Genomic DNA, 17,590 nt, shown 5'->3' with positions numbered 1-17,590 from the left:
AGGTTTATGAATTCCGTTACGAATCTGAAAATGAAATCAAACATTTACTATTCCATAATAAGTAAACATTTATAAGTTATGCAATCTGACGGACATAGGTTTCTGTGATAGCAGTTATAGGCATCGGGGAAGAATTGCAAAGGTTGGAGGTTGGCTAACTGTGTTCCATTCAGCGCTACCAGTGGGAAGTACAAGCATACACGGTACAGGAACCGTGGTGTACAAAGGCCGTTGTAAATCGAGTGAAGAAGAAAAAAAAAGAGCTTACGAAAGGTTAAAAAACAGGGTAATGATAGAGATCTAGAAACCTGTCAGATAAGCAGGAAGGAGCTTAAGAATAAATTAGTTCCAGAAGGGGCCATGTGGAGGCCTTGCCAGACAGGATTAAGGAAAACCCCAAGGCATTCTACAAGTACGTGAAGAGCAAGAGGATAAGACGTGAGAGAATGGGCCCAATCAAGTGAGACAGTACAAAAGGGTTTATGGGACCGGAAGAGGTAATTAATGAAAACCTTGCTTCCGTATTCTCTACGGTTAAGGATCTTGGCGATTGTAGGGATGACCTGCAACGGACTGAAAACCACTTGCCGATAGGTATTAGGCAATAGGATGTTCTGGAGATTTTAGAAATCATCAATTTGGATAGGTCACCTGGACCGGAAGGGATGCATCCCAGGAAACCGTGGGAGGCGAGGGAGGAGATTGCTGAGCCTCTAGCGGTGATGTTTGCGTCATCAATGAGGACGGGAGAGTTTCCGGAGTATTGGGGCGTTGCGGATGTTGCTCTCGTATTCAAGAAAGGGAGTAGGGATAGCCCAGGAAATTATAGTCCAGTGAGTCTTATCAGCTTGATTGAATTTTTTGAGAATGTGACGAAACACATTGATGAAGGTCGAGCAGTATATGTAGAAAGTATGGATTTTTGAGCAGGGTATTTGATAAGGTAGCCCATGTAAGACTTATAGGGAAAGTAAGAAGGCATGGATCCAAGGTGACATATCTTTTGTGGATACAGAACTGGCTGTCCACAGAAGGCAAAAAGTATTGGTAGGCGGGTCATATTCTGCATGGAGGCCGGTGACCAGTGGCGTGCCCTAGGGATCTGTTCTCGGACCCCTACTCTTTGCGATTTTTATAAATGAACTGAATCAGGAATTGGATGGTTGGGCTCGTAAATATGATGATGACAGAAACATTGGGATGTTGTGGATAGTATGGAAGACTGTCAAAATTTACAGCAGGACATTGATAGGATGCAATACTGGGCTGAGATGAGGCAGATGGAGTTCAACCCAGATAGGTGTGTGGTGTTCAACTTCGGCGCTGCTTTGTGGGCCGAATGGCCTTTATTGTGCCGTAGGTTTTCAATGTTTCAATATCTGATAAATCCTTTGGACTGTTCTTTCCAGTAGGCAACGGGGGAAAGATGTTGGTGGGACAGTGGGGTTTGTCTAAAGGGTATTCAGTAAGGCCTTTAACAGGTTTTCACTTAAAAAAACTGCATCCAGATTTAGGGGGAAGGCACAAATGTTAAGAGGGAGAGATTTAAAACTGATAAATACCTGTAATGAGCTGGCTGAGGGAGTGGTGGAGGAGGACACAGTTGCTACATTTAGAACAGGCATGGATAAACAACAGGACTGAGTAGTTTGGGGTGTTATTGGCAGAAAGGAGCAGTTGAGACCAGCAGGGAGTTTCAGTGGACGACATGGACACGAGCTGGACTGAAGGCATTGGTTCCTTGCTGTTTTAATATATGAGGCAAAGGTGCTTCAAAAGCTCACATTTCAAAAAAATAAATAAATAAAACCGGGACAACTGACAAATAAACGGAGCTGGTGAAGAAGGAATTAGGAATTAATTCACTTTAGGCAAGGGTCACCTGGCAATGAGAAAGGTGATGGGAAATCACTGGTAAGCACAGAGGAGAATTGCTGACAACCATTTGTAAGATCATCCAGATAAGCTGTCGTTACTGAAATGATGCGAAGTTCAGTGTCAGTGTCAATGTAATGGAGCCAATGAAAATTGTAATCTCACACAGCCGAAAAAAATGCAAACTGGGGAACACCTTAAAAGTATGAATTGCAAACCAAATAATGGATAAGAACACGGATCTGAAATCCGTAATCAGCACCGGACTCGACATTACAAGATAGAAACACAGAAACATAGAAAACCTGCAGCACGATACAAACACTTCTGTCAACAGTGCTGTGCCGAACATGGCCTGAACTCAGAAATTACCTCGGGTTACCCATAGCCCTCTATTTTACTGAGCTCCATGTACATGTCCAGGAGTCTCTTAAAAGCCGTATCCTATCGGCGCCGACCATCGGCGCCGGCAGTTCATTCCACGCACTCACCACTCTCAGGGTAAAGAAACATACCCCTGACATCCCCTCTGTACCTACTTCCAAGCACCTTAAAACTCTGTCATTTCGTGCTATACATTTCAGCCCCGGGAAAAAGCCTCTGACTATCCACACGATCAATGCCTCTCATCATCTTGTACAACTCTGTCAGGTCACCCGTCATCCCCCGTCGCTCCGAAGGGAAAAGGCCGAGTTCACTCTACCCATTCTCATAAGGCATGCTCCCCAATCCAGGCAACTTCCTCGTAAACCTCCTCTGCACCGTCCCTGTGGTTTCTACATACTTCCTTCAGTGAGCCGACCGGTATTGAGCACAGTACTACAAGTGGGGTCTGTCCGAGTTCCTATATGGCTACAACATTACCTCTCGGGTTTTAAACTCAATCCTTAAGGTGTCCTAACCACAGAGGCAACCTGTGCAGCAGCTTTGTGTGTGTTACAGTAATATACTCGAACCCAAGATCGTTCAGAGTCTTACCATTGATGCTATATTCTGCCTTGACATTTAACCTAACGAAATGAACCACCTGACACTTATCTGTGTTGATCTCCATCTGTCACTGCTCAGCACAGTTTTGCATCCTGTCAATGTTCCGCTGTAACCTCTGACTGTGCTCCACAGTATCCGGAAAACATTCAACCATTCTGTCGTCAGAAAACTTACCAACCCATCCCTCCACTTACTCATCCAGATCATTTATAAAAACTCACTAAGAGTAAGGGTCCCAGAACAGATCCCTGAGGCACTCCACTTGTCACCGACCTCCATGCAGAATATGACCCGTCTACAACCACTCTTTGCCTTCAGTGGGCAAGACAGTTCTGGATCCACAAAGCAATGTCCCCTTGGAGACGGGGGCAAGGATTCAGGCTTCTAGATCATTGGGAACTCTTCTGGGGCAGCTGTCCACTGTACAAACAGGACGGGTTGCAGTTAAATCCTGGCAGGAAGGTAGGCAAAGGCTATTGGGGGGTGATTTTTACAAATGAGCTGGATGGAGAAGTAGAGGAATAGGTTAGTAAGTTTGCCGATGACACAATGGTTAGTGTGGAGGCCGGTCAGTGGTTAGAGCGGGGCATTGATAGGATGCAATACAGGGCTGAGAAGTGGCAGATGGAGTTCAACCGAGATAAGTGCGAAGTCGTCCATTTTGGAAGGTCAAGTATAATGGCAGAATATAATATTAATGGTAAGACTCTTGGCAGTTTGGAGGACCATGGGGATCTTGTGGTCGCAGTCCATAGGACGCTCAAAGCAGCTGCGCAGGTTCACTCTGTGGCTGAGAAGGCATAGTGTGTATTGGCCTTCATCAATCGTAGATTTGAATTCAGGAGCCGAGGTAATTTTGCAGATATATAGGACCCTGATCAGACTCCACTTGGAGTGCTGTGCTCGGTTCTCACTAAAGGAATGTTGTGGCAGCCACCGAAAGGATGCAGAGAAGATTTAGAACGATGTTGTCTGGATGGCGAGCAGCCCTTATTAGAATACTTTCTAAACGGGTTCAGACATTCAGTTGAATTGCACGGGCCTGGCCGCACCAGCACAGTTAAATATACGACTTCAACAAAGGGAGGTACGGACTACCTACCGAACACATTGATTTGCGTAGTTGAGGCATTGTTCCTTTTTGTAACTATGTTATAGGCCTCACAAGTATACGTTCCCGCGTTGTTCACAGAGATGCTGTCGAGGACGACCTCCTGCCCACTGTGTAGGTGGGCACCGTTCAGTTGCCAATTCAATTGAGCATCTGGGCGGGACTGTGAGAAACATGTTAACCTTAGGGAGCCTCCGGCAATGTGAAAAGACGAGTGCGGTTGAGTGATGATGGATGGACGATCCGGTCCGTCTAAAAGAAACGGACAAAAGGGGTTGCAACAAATCACACAGGAGATACAACAGAGTTCCTCAGCTGCAGAGGAAGAGCAGCCCACCACCAGAGAAAGCGCTCCGACACACCGGAGAATGCATCCGTCTGGAAGCCTCGCGCGGGAAAGAGGAGAGTCGGGACACAGTGTCAGATTATCCACGTCTTCCGAAACTATGAACTGCACAGTTACCTCATCTCCCAAAACCCGTCTCCTATTCCAACCCTGATACAATGCACGCCAGTCATAAGCGTATCGCTTTGTACAACTTCCCTATGTGTGTGTTTTGTGGAAAAGAGTTCAGGAAAACTTTCCAAACAAAATAGCCAACACCTCTCTGCAGGGACTCGGAGTGTAGATGCAATAACTCATGTAATCCGGGTTCGGGCTAAATGTCATGTGGGCCCACACTATACTGTCAAGTCTCTGACCACGTGTGCAATTATAGGGACACTCCAGTTTACAACGTTTTATGGTGGACGCGTTTTCAGTTCCAATATTCTAGTTTTAGTCTCTATCAGTGAGGACCGGTGGCTGTAACACCACTGCACTTTGTGATTTTCATCCAGATCTAACAGCTGTAGCTTCCCGCTTCCACATGTGTACTGAAGCAATGTATCCCCCACCTCGTCGTGTCTATGGACATTTGTCAGAAGGGTTGTGGGGCTGACAAGGGCTGTGGGCGTTTTAAACTCTGAACTTCCACTGTCCCTTCCGGTGAACGGAATTATTATCAAAGTCCCTAAACGGCCTGACACAGCGCCGGAGATTCAAATGTCCATTTGTCTAAAAAGTAATATCTTTGCCCTCACTGGACCAAGTCCGGATCACCTTCCATTGTGTTGAGAAAAAACACAAACCAGAATTAGAATTTTGCAGAGATGATTTCGATATGAATGAATAGAACTGAAGTGACACACAAAGCTCAGCAGAGTCAAATCCAAATTTAATGGACATCACCATTGCCTTTGAGCCGTGGCCATCGGACTTGTTCAAAACGCGTTGTTTTGTGTGAAGACTCATGCAGGATAGACCAGGCTATCCTGCACGTTTCATTTACCTGAAGTACAGATTTGAACCGACATAGTGTTAGCTTAACCGTCGCCGTAATAAGACACGGATTTGAAATTTAGCTGTGATATAACAGGTAACTACCGGAGTCTCGGGACACTTACAGTTGACATTAAGAGAAAACGGAGCGCTCGTGATTTCGTTAATCACGTTGCTTGCTCTACAGGTGAAATTTCCGTCTGTCCGTCGCACTCCAGAAACAGTGAGTGTGCTGTGATCGGCACTCAGCTCAAACCTGCCACCGGAAATGATCACGCTGTTCTCCTCAAGCCACAGGTAAGAGACATCCGTGCCTCTTGCAGAGCAGGTTAGTCTGACGGTGTCGCTGTACTCAATCAGTCTGGTGGCATTAGATGTAACAGTGACATTGGAAACAGGTCCTGTTAAAACAGAGGGGATTGGTTAGTGCACGACACAAGAATAGAATCTGCAGGTTTATGAATTCCGTTACGAATCTGAAAATGAAATCAAACATTTATCATTCCATAATAAGTAAACATTTATAAGTTATTCAATCTGATGGACATGATGTTTTGAGATGGACGTTACAGGATTCGGGGAAAATTGCGAAGTTTGGAGGTTGGCTAACTGTGTTCCATTCATCGCGACCAGTGGGAAGTAGAAGCATACACGGTACAGGAACCCTGGTGCACAAAGGCCGTTGTAAATAGAGTGAAGAAGGAAAAAAGAGCTTACGAATGGTTCAAAAAACAGGGTATTGATAAAGATCTAGAAACCTGTCAGATAAGCAGGAAGGAGTTTAAGAATAAATTAGGAGAGCCGGAAACGGCCATGAGAAGGCCATGCCAGACAGGATTAAGGAAAACCCCGAGGCATTCTACAACTATGTGAAGAGCAAGAGGATAAGACGTGAAAGAATGGGCCCAATCAAGTGAGACAGTACAAAAGGGTGTATGGGATCGGAAGAGGTACTTAATGAAAACTTTGCTTCCCTATTCTCTACGGTTAAAGATTTTGGCGATTGTAGGGACGACCTGCAGCGGACTGAAAACCCTTTGCCGATAGATGTTAGGGAATAGGATGTACTGGAGATGTTAGAAATCATTAAGTTGGATAGGTCACCTGGACCGGAAGGGTTGCATCCCAGGAAACCGTGGGAGGCGAGGGAGGAGATTGCTGAGCCTCTAGCGGTAATGTTTGCGTCATCAATGAGGACGGGAGAGTTTCTCGAGGATTGGAGTGTTGCGGTTGTTGCTCTCGTATTCAAGAAAGGGAGTATGGATAGCCCAGGAAATTATAGTCCAGTGAGTCTTATCAGCCTGATGGATTTTTTTGAAGATGTGACGAAACACATTGATGAAGGTAGAGCCGTAGATGTATACCGTATGGACGGGTTCGCAAATTTGTTGATGACAGAAAGACTGGGTTGTTGTGGATAGTGTGGAGGGCTGTCAGAGTTTACAGCAGGACACTGATTGGATGCAAAACGAGGCTGAGATGTGAGAGTTCAACCCAGATAAGTGTGTGGTCGTTCATTTAGGTAGGCAGAATACAGATATTAATGGCAAGAATCTTGGTAGTATGGTTGATCAGAGGGATTTTGGGGTCCGAGTCCAAAGAACAGTCAAAGCCACTACTCAGGTTGACTCTGTGGTTGAGAAGGCGTACGGTGTACTGGCCTTCATCAACCGTCGGATTTAGTTTTCGAGCTGATTGTACTGTTGCACCTAGAAAGGAACCTGGAGAGACCCCACTCGGAGTGTGGCGCTCATTCCTGGTCTCCTCACTACAGGAAGAACGTGGACACCATAGAAAGGGTGCAGAGGAGATTTACGAGGATGTTGCCTGGATTGGGGAGCTTGCCTTATGAGAATAGATTCTGTGTACTCGGCCTTTTCTCCTTGGAGCGACAGGGGATGGGTGGTGACCTGATAGACGTGTAAAAGATGATGAGAGGTATTGATCGTGTGGATAGTCAGAGGCCTTTTCCCAGGGCTGAGATGGCGAGCAGGAGAAGGAACAATCAATCAACATCCTTTGCACTTTTCTTTTCTCAGCAGTGGAACGAGAACGGCTGCAGTCTTACTCGCTCTGCACTGGGACTCATATCGTCTGAACAATATTGACACCCATCACAGGCTGCATCTCTCCATTGAACACAAACCGCTGCTTTTTACCATGTATGTCAAAGGTTTGGACTACAGGATTAATGGATTTGTGGCTATATTTGCCGATGATACAAAGATAGGTGGAGGAGAAATAGCGTTGAGGAAACAGCGAGTCTTCAGAGAGACTTAGATAGTTTAGGGGAATAGGCAAAGAAGTAGCAAATAAAATACTATGTTGGAAATTGTCTGGTCATGCACTTTGGTGAGCAAATAAACGGGCAGACCATTATTTAGATGGAGAGAAAATGCAGAAGAAAATGCAGAGCTGCAAATTGGTTTGGCGGGCCTTGAGCAGGATACACCAAAGGATAACCGCCAGGTTCAAGTCAAGTCAAGTCAAGTCAAGTCACTTTTTATTGTCATTTCGACCATAACCGCTGGTTTGGTGCCCGGTAAAAACGAGACCACGTCACCTCTATCTATCCCCCTCATAATTTTAAATATCTCTATCAAGTCCTCCCTCAACCTTCTACTCTCCAAAGAATAAAGACTTAACTTATTCAACCTTTCCCTGTAACTTAGGTGCTGAAACCCAGGTAACATTCTAGTAAATCTTCTCTGTACGCTCTCTATTTTGTTGACATGTTTCCTATAATTCGGTGACCAGAACTGTACAAAATATTCCAAATTCGACCTTACCAATGCCTTGTACAATTTTAACATTACATCCCAATTCCTATACTCAGTGCTGTGATTTATAAGGCCAGCATACCAAAAGCTTTCGTCACCACCCTATCCACATGAGATTCCGCCTTCAGGGAACTATGCACCATTATTCCTAGATCACTCAGTTCTACTGTATTCTTTATGCCCTACTATTTACCATGTTTGTCCTATTTGGATTATTCCTAACAAAATGTAGCACCTCACACTTATCAGCATTAATCTCAATCTGCCATCGTTCAGCCCCCTATTCTAACTGCCCTAAATCTCTCAGAAAGCTTGGAAAACACACTTCATTGTCCAAAACGTCACCTACATTAGCATCATTTTCATTCTTACAAATCCAATTTACCACCCCATCATTCAGATCATTAATGAATATGACAAACAACATTGGACCCAATACAGATCCCTCAGGCACACCACCAATCACCGACCTCTAACCTGACAAACTGTTATCCACCACTACTCTCCGCAATCTCCTATCCAGCCATTGTTGAATCCAGTTTTACTATTTCAATATTAATATCTAACGATCGAACCTTCCTAACTAATCTTCCATGCGGAACTTTGCCAAAGGTCTTACTGAAGTCCATACAGACAACATCCGCTGCTTTACCCTCGTCAACTTTCCTCGTACCTTCTTCAAAAAACTCAATAGGATGTGTCAAACATGACCTTACACGCACAAATCCATGTTGACTGTTCATAATCAGATCCTGTATATCCAGGTAATTATATATACCACATCTAAGAACACTTTCCATTAATTAACCCACCACTGACGTCAAACTGACAGGTCTATAATTGCTAGGTTTGCTCTTAGAAACCTTTTTAAACAATGGAACCACATGAGCAATATGTCAATCCTCCGGCACCATCCCCATTTCTAATGACATTTGAAATATTTCTGTCAGAGCCCCTGCTATTTCTACACCAACTTCCCTCAAGGTTCTAGGGAATATCCTGTCAGGACCCCGAGATTTATCCACTTTTATATTCTTTAAAAGCGCCAGTACTTCCTCCTCTATAATCGTCATTGTTTCCAAAGCTTCCCTACATGTTTCTCTTACCTTACACAATTCAATATCCTTCTCCATAGTGAATACTGAAGAAAATAGATTGTTCTGAATCTCCCCCAACTCTTTCGGTTCCACCTGTAGCTGTTCACTCTGATTCTCTAAGGGACCAATTTATCCCTCACTATCCTTTTGCTATTAATATAACTGTAGAAACCCTTCGGATTTATTTTCCCCTTACTTGGATAGCAACCTCGTACCTTTTTTAGCTTTCCTAATTTCTTTCTGAAGATTCTTCTTACATTCTTTATATCCCACGAGCACCTCATTTACTCCATGCTGCTTATATTTATTGTAGGTATCTCTATTTTTCCTAACCATGTTTCCAATATCCCTTGAAAACCATGTCTCTCTCAAACGTTTAACCGCTCCTTTCAACCTAACAGGATCATAAAGATTCTGTACCCTCAAAATTTCACCTTTAAATGACGGCTATTTCTCTATTACATCCTTCCCATAAAACAAATTGTCCCGTTGTTCGTTTTGTTAATAAAATGTGAGCCGTTAACATACCACTGTAATTCAGGAACCGGTTTCCAAGAAAAATGAAATCTCATTTGACACTGATCTAGACGCCGCAAGATCTGGGCTGAGAGACGTAGATTTCCCGGAACATCTAAAACAAATGCACAACTCATTTGCACGATTTAAGTGAGGATAATAAAGCAGATTCTCATAAGGCTCGGCAATGCACCGCCAGCATTACCTACTTCCATCGTTTACTCCACTACGCATGAAGCGTGTAGATATTCAGGAAGAGGATGTGCTGGAGCTTTTGGAAAGCATCAAGCTGGATAAGTTGCCGTGACCAGACGGGATGCAGTCTCGTCGACTCTGGGCGGCGATGGGGAGGAGATTGCTGAGCCTCCGGCGACGATCTTTGCATTATCAATGAGGAGAGGTTCCGGAAGGATTGATGGGTTGAGGGTGTTGTTCCCTTGTTCAAGAAACGGAGCAGAGAATCCTGCTCTTTTTGATTTTTTTAATGACCTGGATGAGGTCATAATCATTTATAATAATTATCATGATTGTTCTTGTGGGTCTGAATCCGATTCGAATCTTTTGTAGTTTGTTTTTATTTTGGTATTGGTAACGAAGGCGAGGTATGAAGTTAACTCAGTGAAGTTGAATAAGGTCATTGACAAACTCCCGCACGGTAGACTGTTCCGAAAGTTTAGACATTCTGAGATTCATGGCAATGAGAGAGTTTGACTCAGAATTGGCTCAGTGATAGGGGGCGATGACTGAGGTCCATTCTCCGACAAGAAGCCTCTAACCAGTGGGATGCCACAGGATCAGTTGGGATCTCTGTCATTCCTTCTTTATCTGAATCACACGGATGTGAGTGTAAATGGCTCAATTAGTAAGTTTAGTGACGACACGAAATTAGGAGGTCTTGTTTCGAGTGCATCGGGTTTGATTGATTGATTGACAGAGAGATTTGATCTGACTGGGAGGCGATCCGAGGAATTACAAATTGGGATCAAAATATACTAACATGAGGGGATGTATTTTGGACATTGGCACGGGGGGATAGGAGATTCTTTGCAGAGTTCGGGCGCACATTCAGGCAGGGTGGTGAGGAGGAAGTTTAGCACGCTGGATTTCTAGGAGTCGGGACATTATGGCTCAGTGGAGAATTGTCAGCAAGTGTGGCTACCATGTTATTGAGAAGGCATTGTCAACCTGGAGACAGAGAAGAAGAGATTTTCCAGGATATTGCCGAGAATAAAAGCATCAATTACAGGGAAAGGTTGGCCAAGAGAAGTATTTATTATATTCGAATATAGGCGAATACGGAATGACCCATGAATGCGCAGGATATGGCAGACAGCTGTAATCTCTGGGACGGGTTTGGATTCTAAATCGAGAGGGCACAGATACAAACGAAGAGGGAGGATATTGCAAGGAGAAATAATGGAGGATTTCTTTACACCTGATTCTGGAATGAGCTGCCAGAAGAAGTGGTACAGTTACAACAGCGTAGACACATGTCAACCTGGAGACAGGGAAGAAGAGATTCTCGAGGATATTCCATTCGAACGCAAGCTAATCCGGAGTGACAGATGAATTCTCGGGATACCGTAGACTGTTGTATTCTTTCCGATGGGATTCGGAGTCTAAACCTGCAGGGATCAGAGAGAAGTAAGATATTCCAAGGAGTACTAAGAGGCCATTTATTTGCACCGATGGGTGCATGCCTCTGGGGTGAACTGCCAAAGAAGTTGAAGCATTACAATAGCTAAGAGGCATTTGGGAGACGACATAGGTGGGAGGGGCTTGTAGGGTTATTGCCCAAATAGACGAAACTGGGACAAAAAATGAAGAAGCTGTGGCGTCATCAGGGAGCGGGTGGGCGGCAGAGTCTGTTTACGTGATCAGTATCCCTGACTCAGTCAAGGCCCACAATTCATGAACAACCTGAAGAGGGTTTCACAGTGGAGTACAGAAGGAGGAAATATTGACAGTTTAACTGAGCCAAGGGTCAATTACATAAACACAGGGAGCATGATGGGAATTCCAGACACACCCGCTCTGCTCTGAACTCGGTCACATTCTTTCATTCCCAGCAAGGAAACAAACTTCAGTGTCAGCATTGGTGCTATGGAGACAATTACACTCGTCATGCCCATCAGCAGGTAACGACCTGTCAGACAATATCTGTGACCGTGCATTGCAAGCCTAACCGAGCTTAACAATCAGCGAGGATCCCTTACTCGATAGGAGACTGCACCACACCAGCTGCTCATAAAGAATAAACAAACACAACATCTCTGTTTTAACGCTGAGAGCACTGACATCTTCACAGCCTTTTCATCAAAGCACACCTAATACAAGGTTTATTTTTTGTTGCGAGACTGGATTTTCTTGTTAGGTTGACAAACACGTCAAGTTCCATGCTGAGGGATACAAACAGCTCAATTCGTTTGCACAATTTAATCAAGGACATTACAACAGATCCACATTACGCCACAAGGCGATTGCATCAGTGTTAAATCAGAGAAACCCTTTAACCGCTAACGATACCCGCTTCCAATATTCGCACCAGAAAGGCAGGAAATGGGCATTGAAATATAATTCTTCCAGCAGAAGATGCTTGGTCACCTGAACAAACTGTGATGCAGACTGTTCTGCTAAACATGTTCAGAGGAATCGGACATCAGATCTGCGATGACATCACATCCGGGACATATATGTCCTGATGTGAGAGCTGTCATCCACAGGTCAGATGGCCAAATGTTTTTAATGTGAAAATATTAGTTTTATTATTGCGAAATGCACTGCACGCTGCCATAAAAAAACAAGTAATTTTACGACCTATGCTGGTGATAGTAAACCTGATTTGGATTCCATAATACCATAGGATCGGAAAGTTTAGGGGCAGATTTCGGCCATGTTGTTTATCGCACCTACGCCGCCATTTCATCATGGCTGATCCGATTTTCCTCTGAGACCGACGCTCCTGCCCTCCCCTGTATCCTTTGCTGACCTGACCAATCAAGAATCTAACAAACATATGGGTCAAATATGCATAAAGTCATGGTCTCTACCGCTGCTTGTGGCAAACATTTGCACGGATTCACCATCTCTTCCGATAACTTTGCAGCTCACTTCTAAAAGAAAGACTCACTATTTTTAGCTATGTCATCTTGTCCTTGGCTTTCCCACCACAGGAGTTATCCTCTCCGCATCCACTCTATCTATGTCCTCTGGACCTAGACTCCCCCACTATAGGAAGCATCCTCTCCGCACCCACTCTATTTATGTCCTCTGGACCTAGACTCCCCCACTATAGGAAGCATCCTCTCCGCACCCACTCTATCTGTGTCCTCTGTTACTAGACTCCCCCGCTATAGAAAACATCCTCTCCACACCCACTCTATCTGTGTCCTCTGGACCTAAACTCTCCGACTATAGGAAACATCCTCTCCACACCCACTCTATCTGTGTGATCTGGTCTTAGACTCCCCCACTATAGGGAACATCCTGCCCGCATCTACTCCATCAGTGTCCTCTGGTCCTAGACTCCCCTAATATAGGAAACACCCTTTCCACATCCAATCTATCTGTGTCCTCTGTGTCCTGTGGTCCTAGACTTCCCCACTATAGGAAACATCCTCTCCACACCCACTCTATCGGTGTGATCTGGTCCTAGACTCCCCCACTATAGGGAACATCCTGCCCGCATCTACTCCATCAGTGTCCTCTGGTCCTAGACTCCCCTAATATAGGAAACACCCTTTCCACATCCAATCTATCTGTGTCCTGTGGTCCTAGACTTCCCCACTATAGGAAACATCCTCTCCACATCCACTCGATCGGTGTCCACTGCTCCTAGACTCCCCCACTGTATGAAACATCCTCTCCCCATCCACTCTATCTGTGTCCACCGGTGCTCGACTCCCCCACTACAGGAAACATCCTCTCCACATCCACTCTATAAGTGTCCGCTGATCTTTGACTCTCCCACCAAGGGAAACTTCTTCTCAACATCCACTCTATTAAGGCCTTTCACCATTCGACTGTTTTCAATGATGTCACCCTTCACCCTTCTTTATTCAGGCTCATAATATGACAAGTCTTTCAATCTCGGAATCATTTCCGTGAACGCCCTTTGAACCCTCTCCAAATACAATACATTCTTTCTTATCTGTTCACAATACTAAAATGAGCCCTTACCAATGCTTCATAAATTTTCAATATGATAAGCTGACTTTTATATTCTTGTCCTCTTGTCCTCATGTCGCTTTTCCCTTCCTCAGAACAGTTTCAACCTCTAAATTATCCTTTAGGCAATCCTACACAAGGACTGACAAGTCCTTTTGCACATCATTCTCTTATTGTTGTATTTTCTCCATTTACAATATAATCAGTGTTGGACACTCGGGCTAATATAGTGATAATGGCGGTAAACGTTCAGTCGATGTGGTGCTCACGGTAATCGGAACGTCAGAGCTAACTGTCCTGCTTTTCATTAGCCACGGATAGGAAGCATGTCCCGGTCTTGCCGTGCAATCCAAACTAACTGTGTGATTGTGTTCTACCGAGTCCGCGCCATTCGATGTGGTGTTGGGCCTGGATACGGCTTCTGTAAAAATACCACAGATCATGGATCACATGTAACGTACTGCGCTGAAATGTTGGCTCCAAGGAGATATATTCTGCTTAAAGCAAACTACTACAGATGCACAGATTAGAGATAAAACCACAGAAAGCTGTCAATATTCTGGTCGCCTCACTGTAGGAAGGATGTGGAAGCCATAGAAAGGGTGCGGAGGAGATTTACAATGTTGTTGCCTGGATTAGGGAGCATGCCTAATGAAAGCAGATACAATGAACTCGGCCTTTTCTCCTTGGAGGGACGGAGCATGACTGGTGACCTGATAGAGGTGTACAAGATGATGAGAGGTATTGAGTATGTGGATAGTCAGAGGCATTTTCCCAGGGCTGAATTGGTTGCCACAAGAGGAAACAGATTTAAAGTGCTGGGGAGTAGGTACAGAGGAAATGTCAGGGGTAAGTTTCTTACTCAGAGAGTGGTGAGTGCGTGGAATGAGCTGCCGGCAACGGTGGTGGAGGCGGATACGATAGGGGCTTTAAAGAGACTTTTCGATAGGTACGTGGAGCTTAGAAAAATGGAGGTTATATGTAAGCCTAATAATTTCTAAGGCAGGGCCATGTTCGGTACAACCTTGTGGGCCGAAGGGCCTGTGTTGTGCTGTATGTTTTCAATGTTTCTATTTTTCTATACTGACTTAGACATGTGGACGGCACTGGGGAGGATAGCGTCGTTAAACTTTGAGGTAGATGACTTAGAATTACTCATTTCCAGCTGACTTAAGAAACAGTCCGTTTGCAAAAATAGAGCAAAATACAGCAAAAAATGATTACTTGATAGCCTTGAAGACGGAACTGAATCCGGCAGACACAGGTGCGAGCAGCCTGCAGACAGAAACGGCGACACACAGCCACGCACAACAGTGAGATCTGAACAGTCCGAGAGCAGGTCTGGCAGAGTTCACTGGAGTCCAGGTTCTGCGACCACCATAAAGGTTGTATTGTATTCTTTCACCACAGGAATAAAATGAAAGTTATAGTCCGAGATCGCATGACTCTGTCTCACTTACCAGTGACACGCAGAGTGACGGTCGCTGAGGTTTGGGAGCCACTAATTGGAAACATATTCACACGGTATTCCCCGCTGTCCGACACGTTCACCGACTTCAGCAGAAGCGACCCGTTGGAGGTGAATAACTCAGCCCGAGATCTGTAGACATTGTCAATGGTCAAGGTTTGGCCGATCCACTGGACGAGTGTTCTCCCATTGAAATTCCAGCTTCCACTGCTGACATTGCCCGACGGCCGCACTGAAAAGAGCGCATCTCTCCCGATGGTGACATTTATCTCGCTGTGCTCAGCGAGAATGGTAAAATGCTGAGACTCACCTGAAAAAGATAAAATCGTGTGAGGGAAAAGCGACAGAAGCGGATGGAATCGAGAACTGCACTTCGCTCAATCAGCACAGATAGCTCAGAACTGTACTTAGATCAGTGAGATCGTCTCTGCTAACCTGACCTTCTATCCTCTAACCACCCGCCGTTCTGTTGATTATCTGACCGCTGACTGTTCGAGAGAGTGACCCTCACCCGCCGTTATGTGGAGACAAAGAACGAGAGCTGCGAAGGCCAGTCCCGACATCCCGAGAGAGCAGCGCCGATCTCTGTTACACTCGGAGACTGAGCCGCACTTCCTGGTTTGCGGGGCAGATATCTGGATTCTGACGTCACAAGCGGCAGCGCTGATTGGATCAGAGAGTCTGTAATTTGCTGAAATCGACATCAAATCCTGTGTGCTGTTCTACAACTATCTGCTGCTGTGTGGAATCCGATAATGGTCTCAAAGAGAGTTTCTCTCACCCACCGACATGAAGAGAAAGAGAGAGAGTAACGTGAACGTCATCCACGCGATCCCGAGAGAGCGGCGCCTGTCTCTGTTACATTAGGAGAGTGAGCCTCATTTCCTGGTCTCCGTGCCAGATGTTGAGAGTGTGTTAGGTGAGAACTCGGAGTTGTTTGATTGCAGAGCGAGAAACAAGCGAATAAACGGAATAAAGCGCTGAAGGAACAGAAGGCTATTCGGCCTTCGATACTCTGCTGCCATGCTTTACAGCTGACGTGGCACTTTCCTCAAAACTACACTCCTCTGAAGTAGATAGAATGGTTGAGTGTTGTCACCGCACGTCAGCGGCTGGATTCTATTAGGTTAGGGTTCCCGAATTAGTTTTCTGCAAGGGCCAAATTATGTCAAGCATGTCAAGCCAAGGGCCAAAACTTCCGGGTTTTATTTTCCCTGCACCAGTAAGTTGTTTTATGAGCAGATGTTGCTGTTGCTGCTAACACTATTATTATTATTATTATTATTATTATTATTATTATTATTATTATTATTATTATTATTATTATTATTATTATTATTATTATTATTATTATTATTATTATTATTAGTGGTAGTAGTAGTAGTGTTAGTGGAAGTAATAGTGTTAGTAATATTAGTAATAGTAATAGTGGTAGTAGTAGACAAAAATGCACTCTTGAAAAAAAAGTAAGTTCAAAACCAGCCATTTAATTATGACTCTAGCTATCACAACTGTGAGCTGCCACAATGAGAACTCATCTGGGACAGCTACATGGATGAGAGGTGTATGGAAGGATATGGGCCGGGTGCAGGTCAGTGGGACATGGCAGAGAAATGGTACGGCAGAGCCAGGAAGGACCAGAAGGCCTGTTTCTGTGCTGTAATGTTCTGTGGTTCTGCGGCACGTATGCATATTTTACACACACACACACACACACACACACACACACACACACACACACACACACACACACACACACACACACACAGAGTTAGTTTGGAAATCTACACCACCTCTCTTCCACACAAACATTTTTAGTCGTATTGCCTTTCCCACCGTTTCTGTTCTTTCATTTAAACTATATGTTCTTTTTAATTAAGCTATGTAGCATTTGAAGTATGAGTCGTAGCTATAAATGGAATTATCAGTATTATTGTTGTCATAATATTATACCACAATAAGATTGACAAGTGCACAACATTAAATTGATTCAGTCACCAGTCAGCGACAGAAGTGACATCGACGGGATGAGGCAACCCTTCTGATGTCGGGCCGGTATTCTGTTGTCGCAATCCTGAGGCTCTGGCCGAGATGTGCATTGGAGAGTCTGTTTCTGTCCTGATTCTTCATGGAGTTCATTGAAGAAAACGATGAATCACTTATGTACGTGGAGCGGAACAGTGTGAATTGAAGCATTTCAATAGCTCTCGTGGTTTTGAATTGAGCTTAGGGAACCACATTGATCCAAAAGTCACTGAGGTGTGG

At 44.7% G+C, this 17,590-nt stretch overlaps 1 protein-coding gene across 1 annotated transcript; it reads right to left on the bottom strand.

The window, feature by feature from the left end:
* Window positions 1-300: 300 nt before the first annotated feature.
* LOC132387277 (carcinoembryonic antigen-related cell adhesion molecule 1-like) lies at window positions 301-16,029 on the bottom strand. The gene is made up of 5 exons (XM_059959628.1): window positions 15,837-16,029; window positions 15,318-15,635; window positions 5,423-5,698; window positions 3,968-4,228; window positions 301-308 (listed from the first exon to the last, which is right to left on the bottom strand). Exons 1-5 carry the CDS (start codon window positions 16,027-16,029, stop codon window positions 301-303), a joined length of 1,056 nt encoding a protein of 351 aa, XP_059815611.1.
* Between the last annotated feature and the right edge of the window lie 1,561 nt (window positions 16,030-17,590).

This window comes from Hypanus sabinus, unplaced genomic scaffold (genome assembly GCF_030144855.1).
Source record: "Hypanus sabinus isolate sHypSab1 unplaced genomic scaffold, sHypSab1.hap1 scaffold_1691, whole genome shotgun sequence".
NCBI lineage: Eukaryota > Metazoa > Chordata > Chondrichthyes > Myliobatiformes > Dasyatidae > Hypanus > Hypanus sabinus.
Note: the sequence above shows the minus strand (reverse complement) of the source record. Positions and strands in the feature narration are given on the sequence as shown.

What these genes read in the sequence shown, in the direction of transcription:
- LOC132387277 (XM_059959628.1), bottom strand. Translation starts at nt 16,029, where the DNA reads ATGTCGATTTCAGCAAATTACAGACTCTCTGATCCAATCAGCGCTGCC. An exon ending in CGTCACTCTGCGTGTCACTG is followed by an intron (nt 5,699 to 15,317) that starts GTAAGTGAGACA and finishes CTGTTTTAACAG; the next exon opens with GACCTGTTTCCAATGTCACT. An exon ending in GTTTTCTCTTAATGTCAACT is followed by an intron (nt 4,229 to 5,422) that starts GTAAGTGTCCCG and finishes CGTTTCTTTTAG; the next exon opens with ACGGACCGGATCGTCCATCC.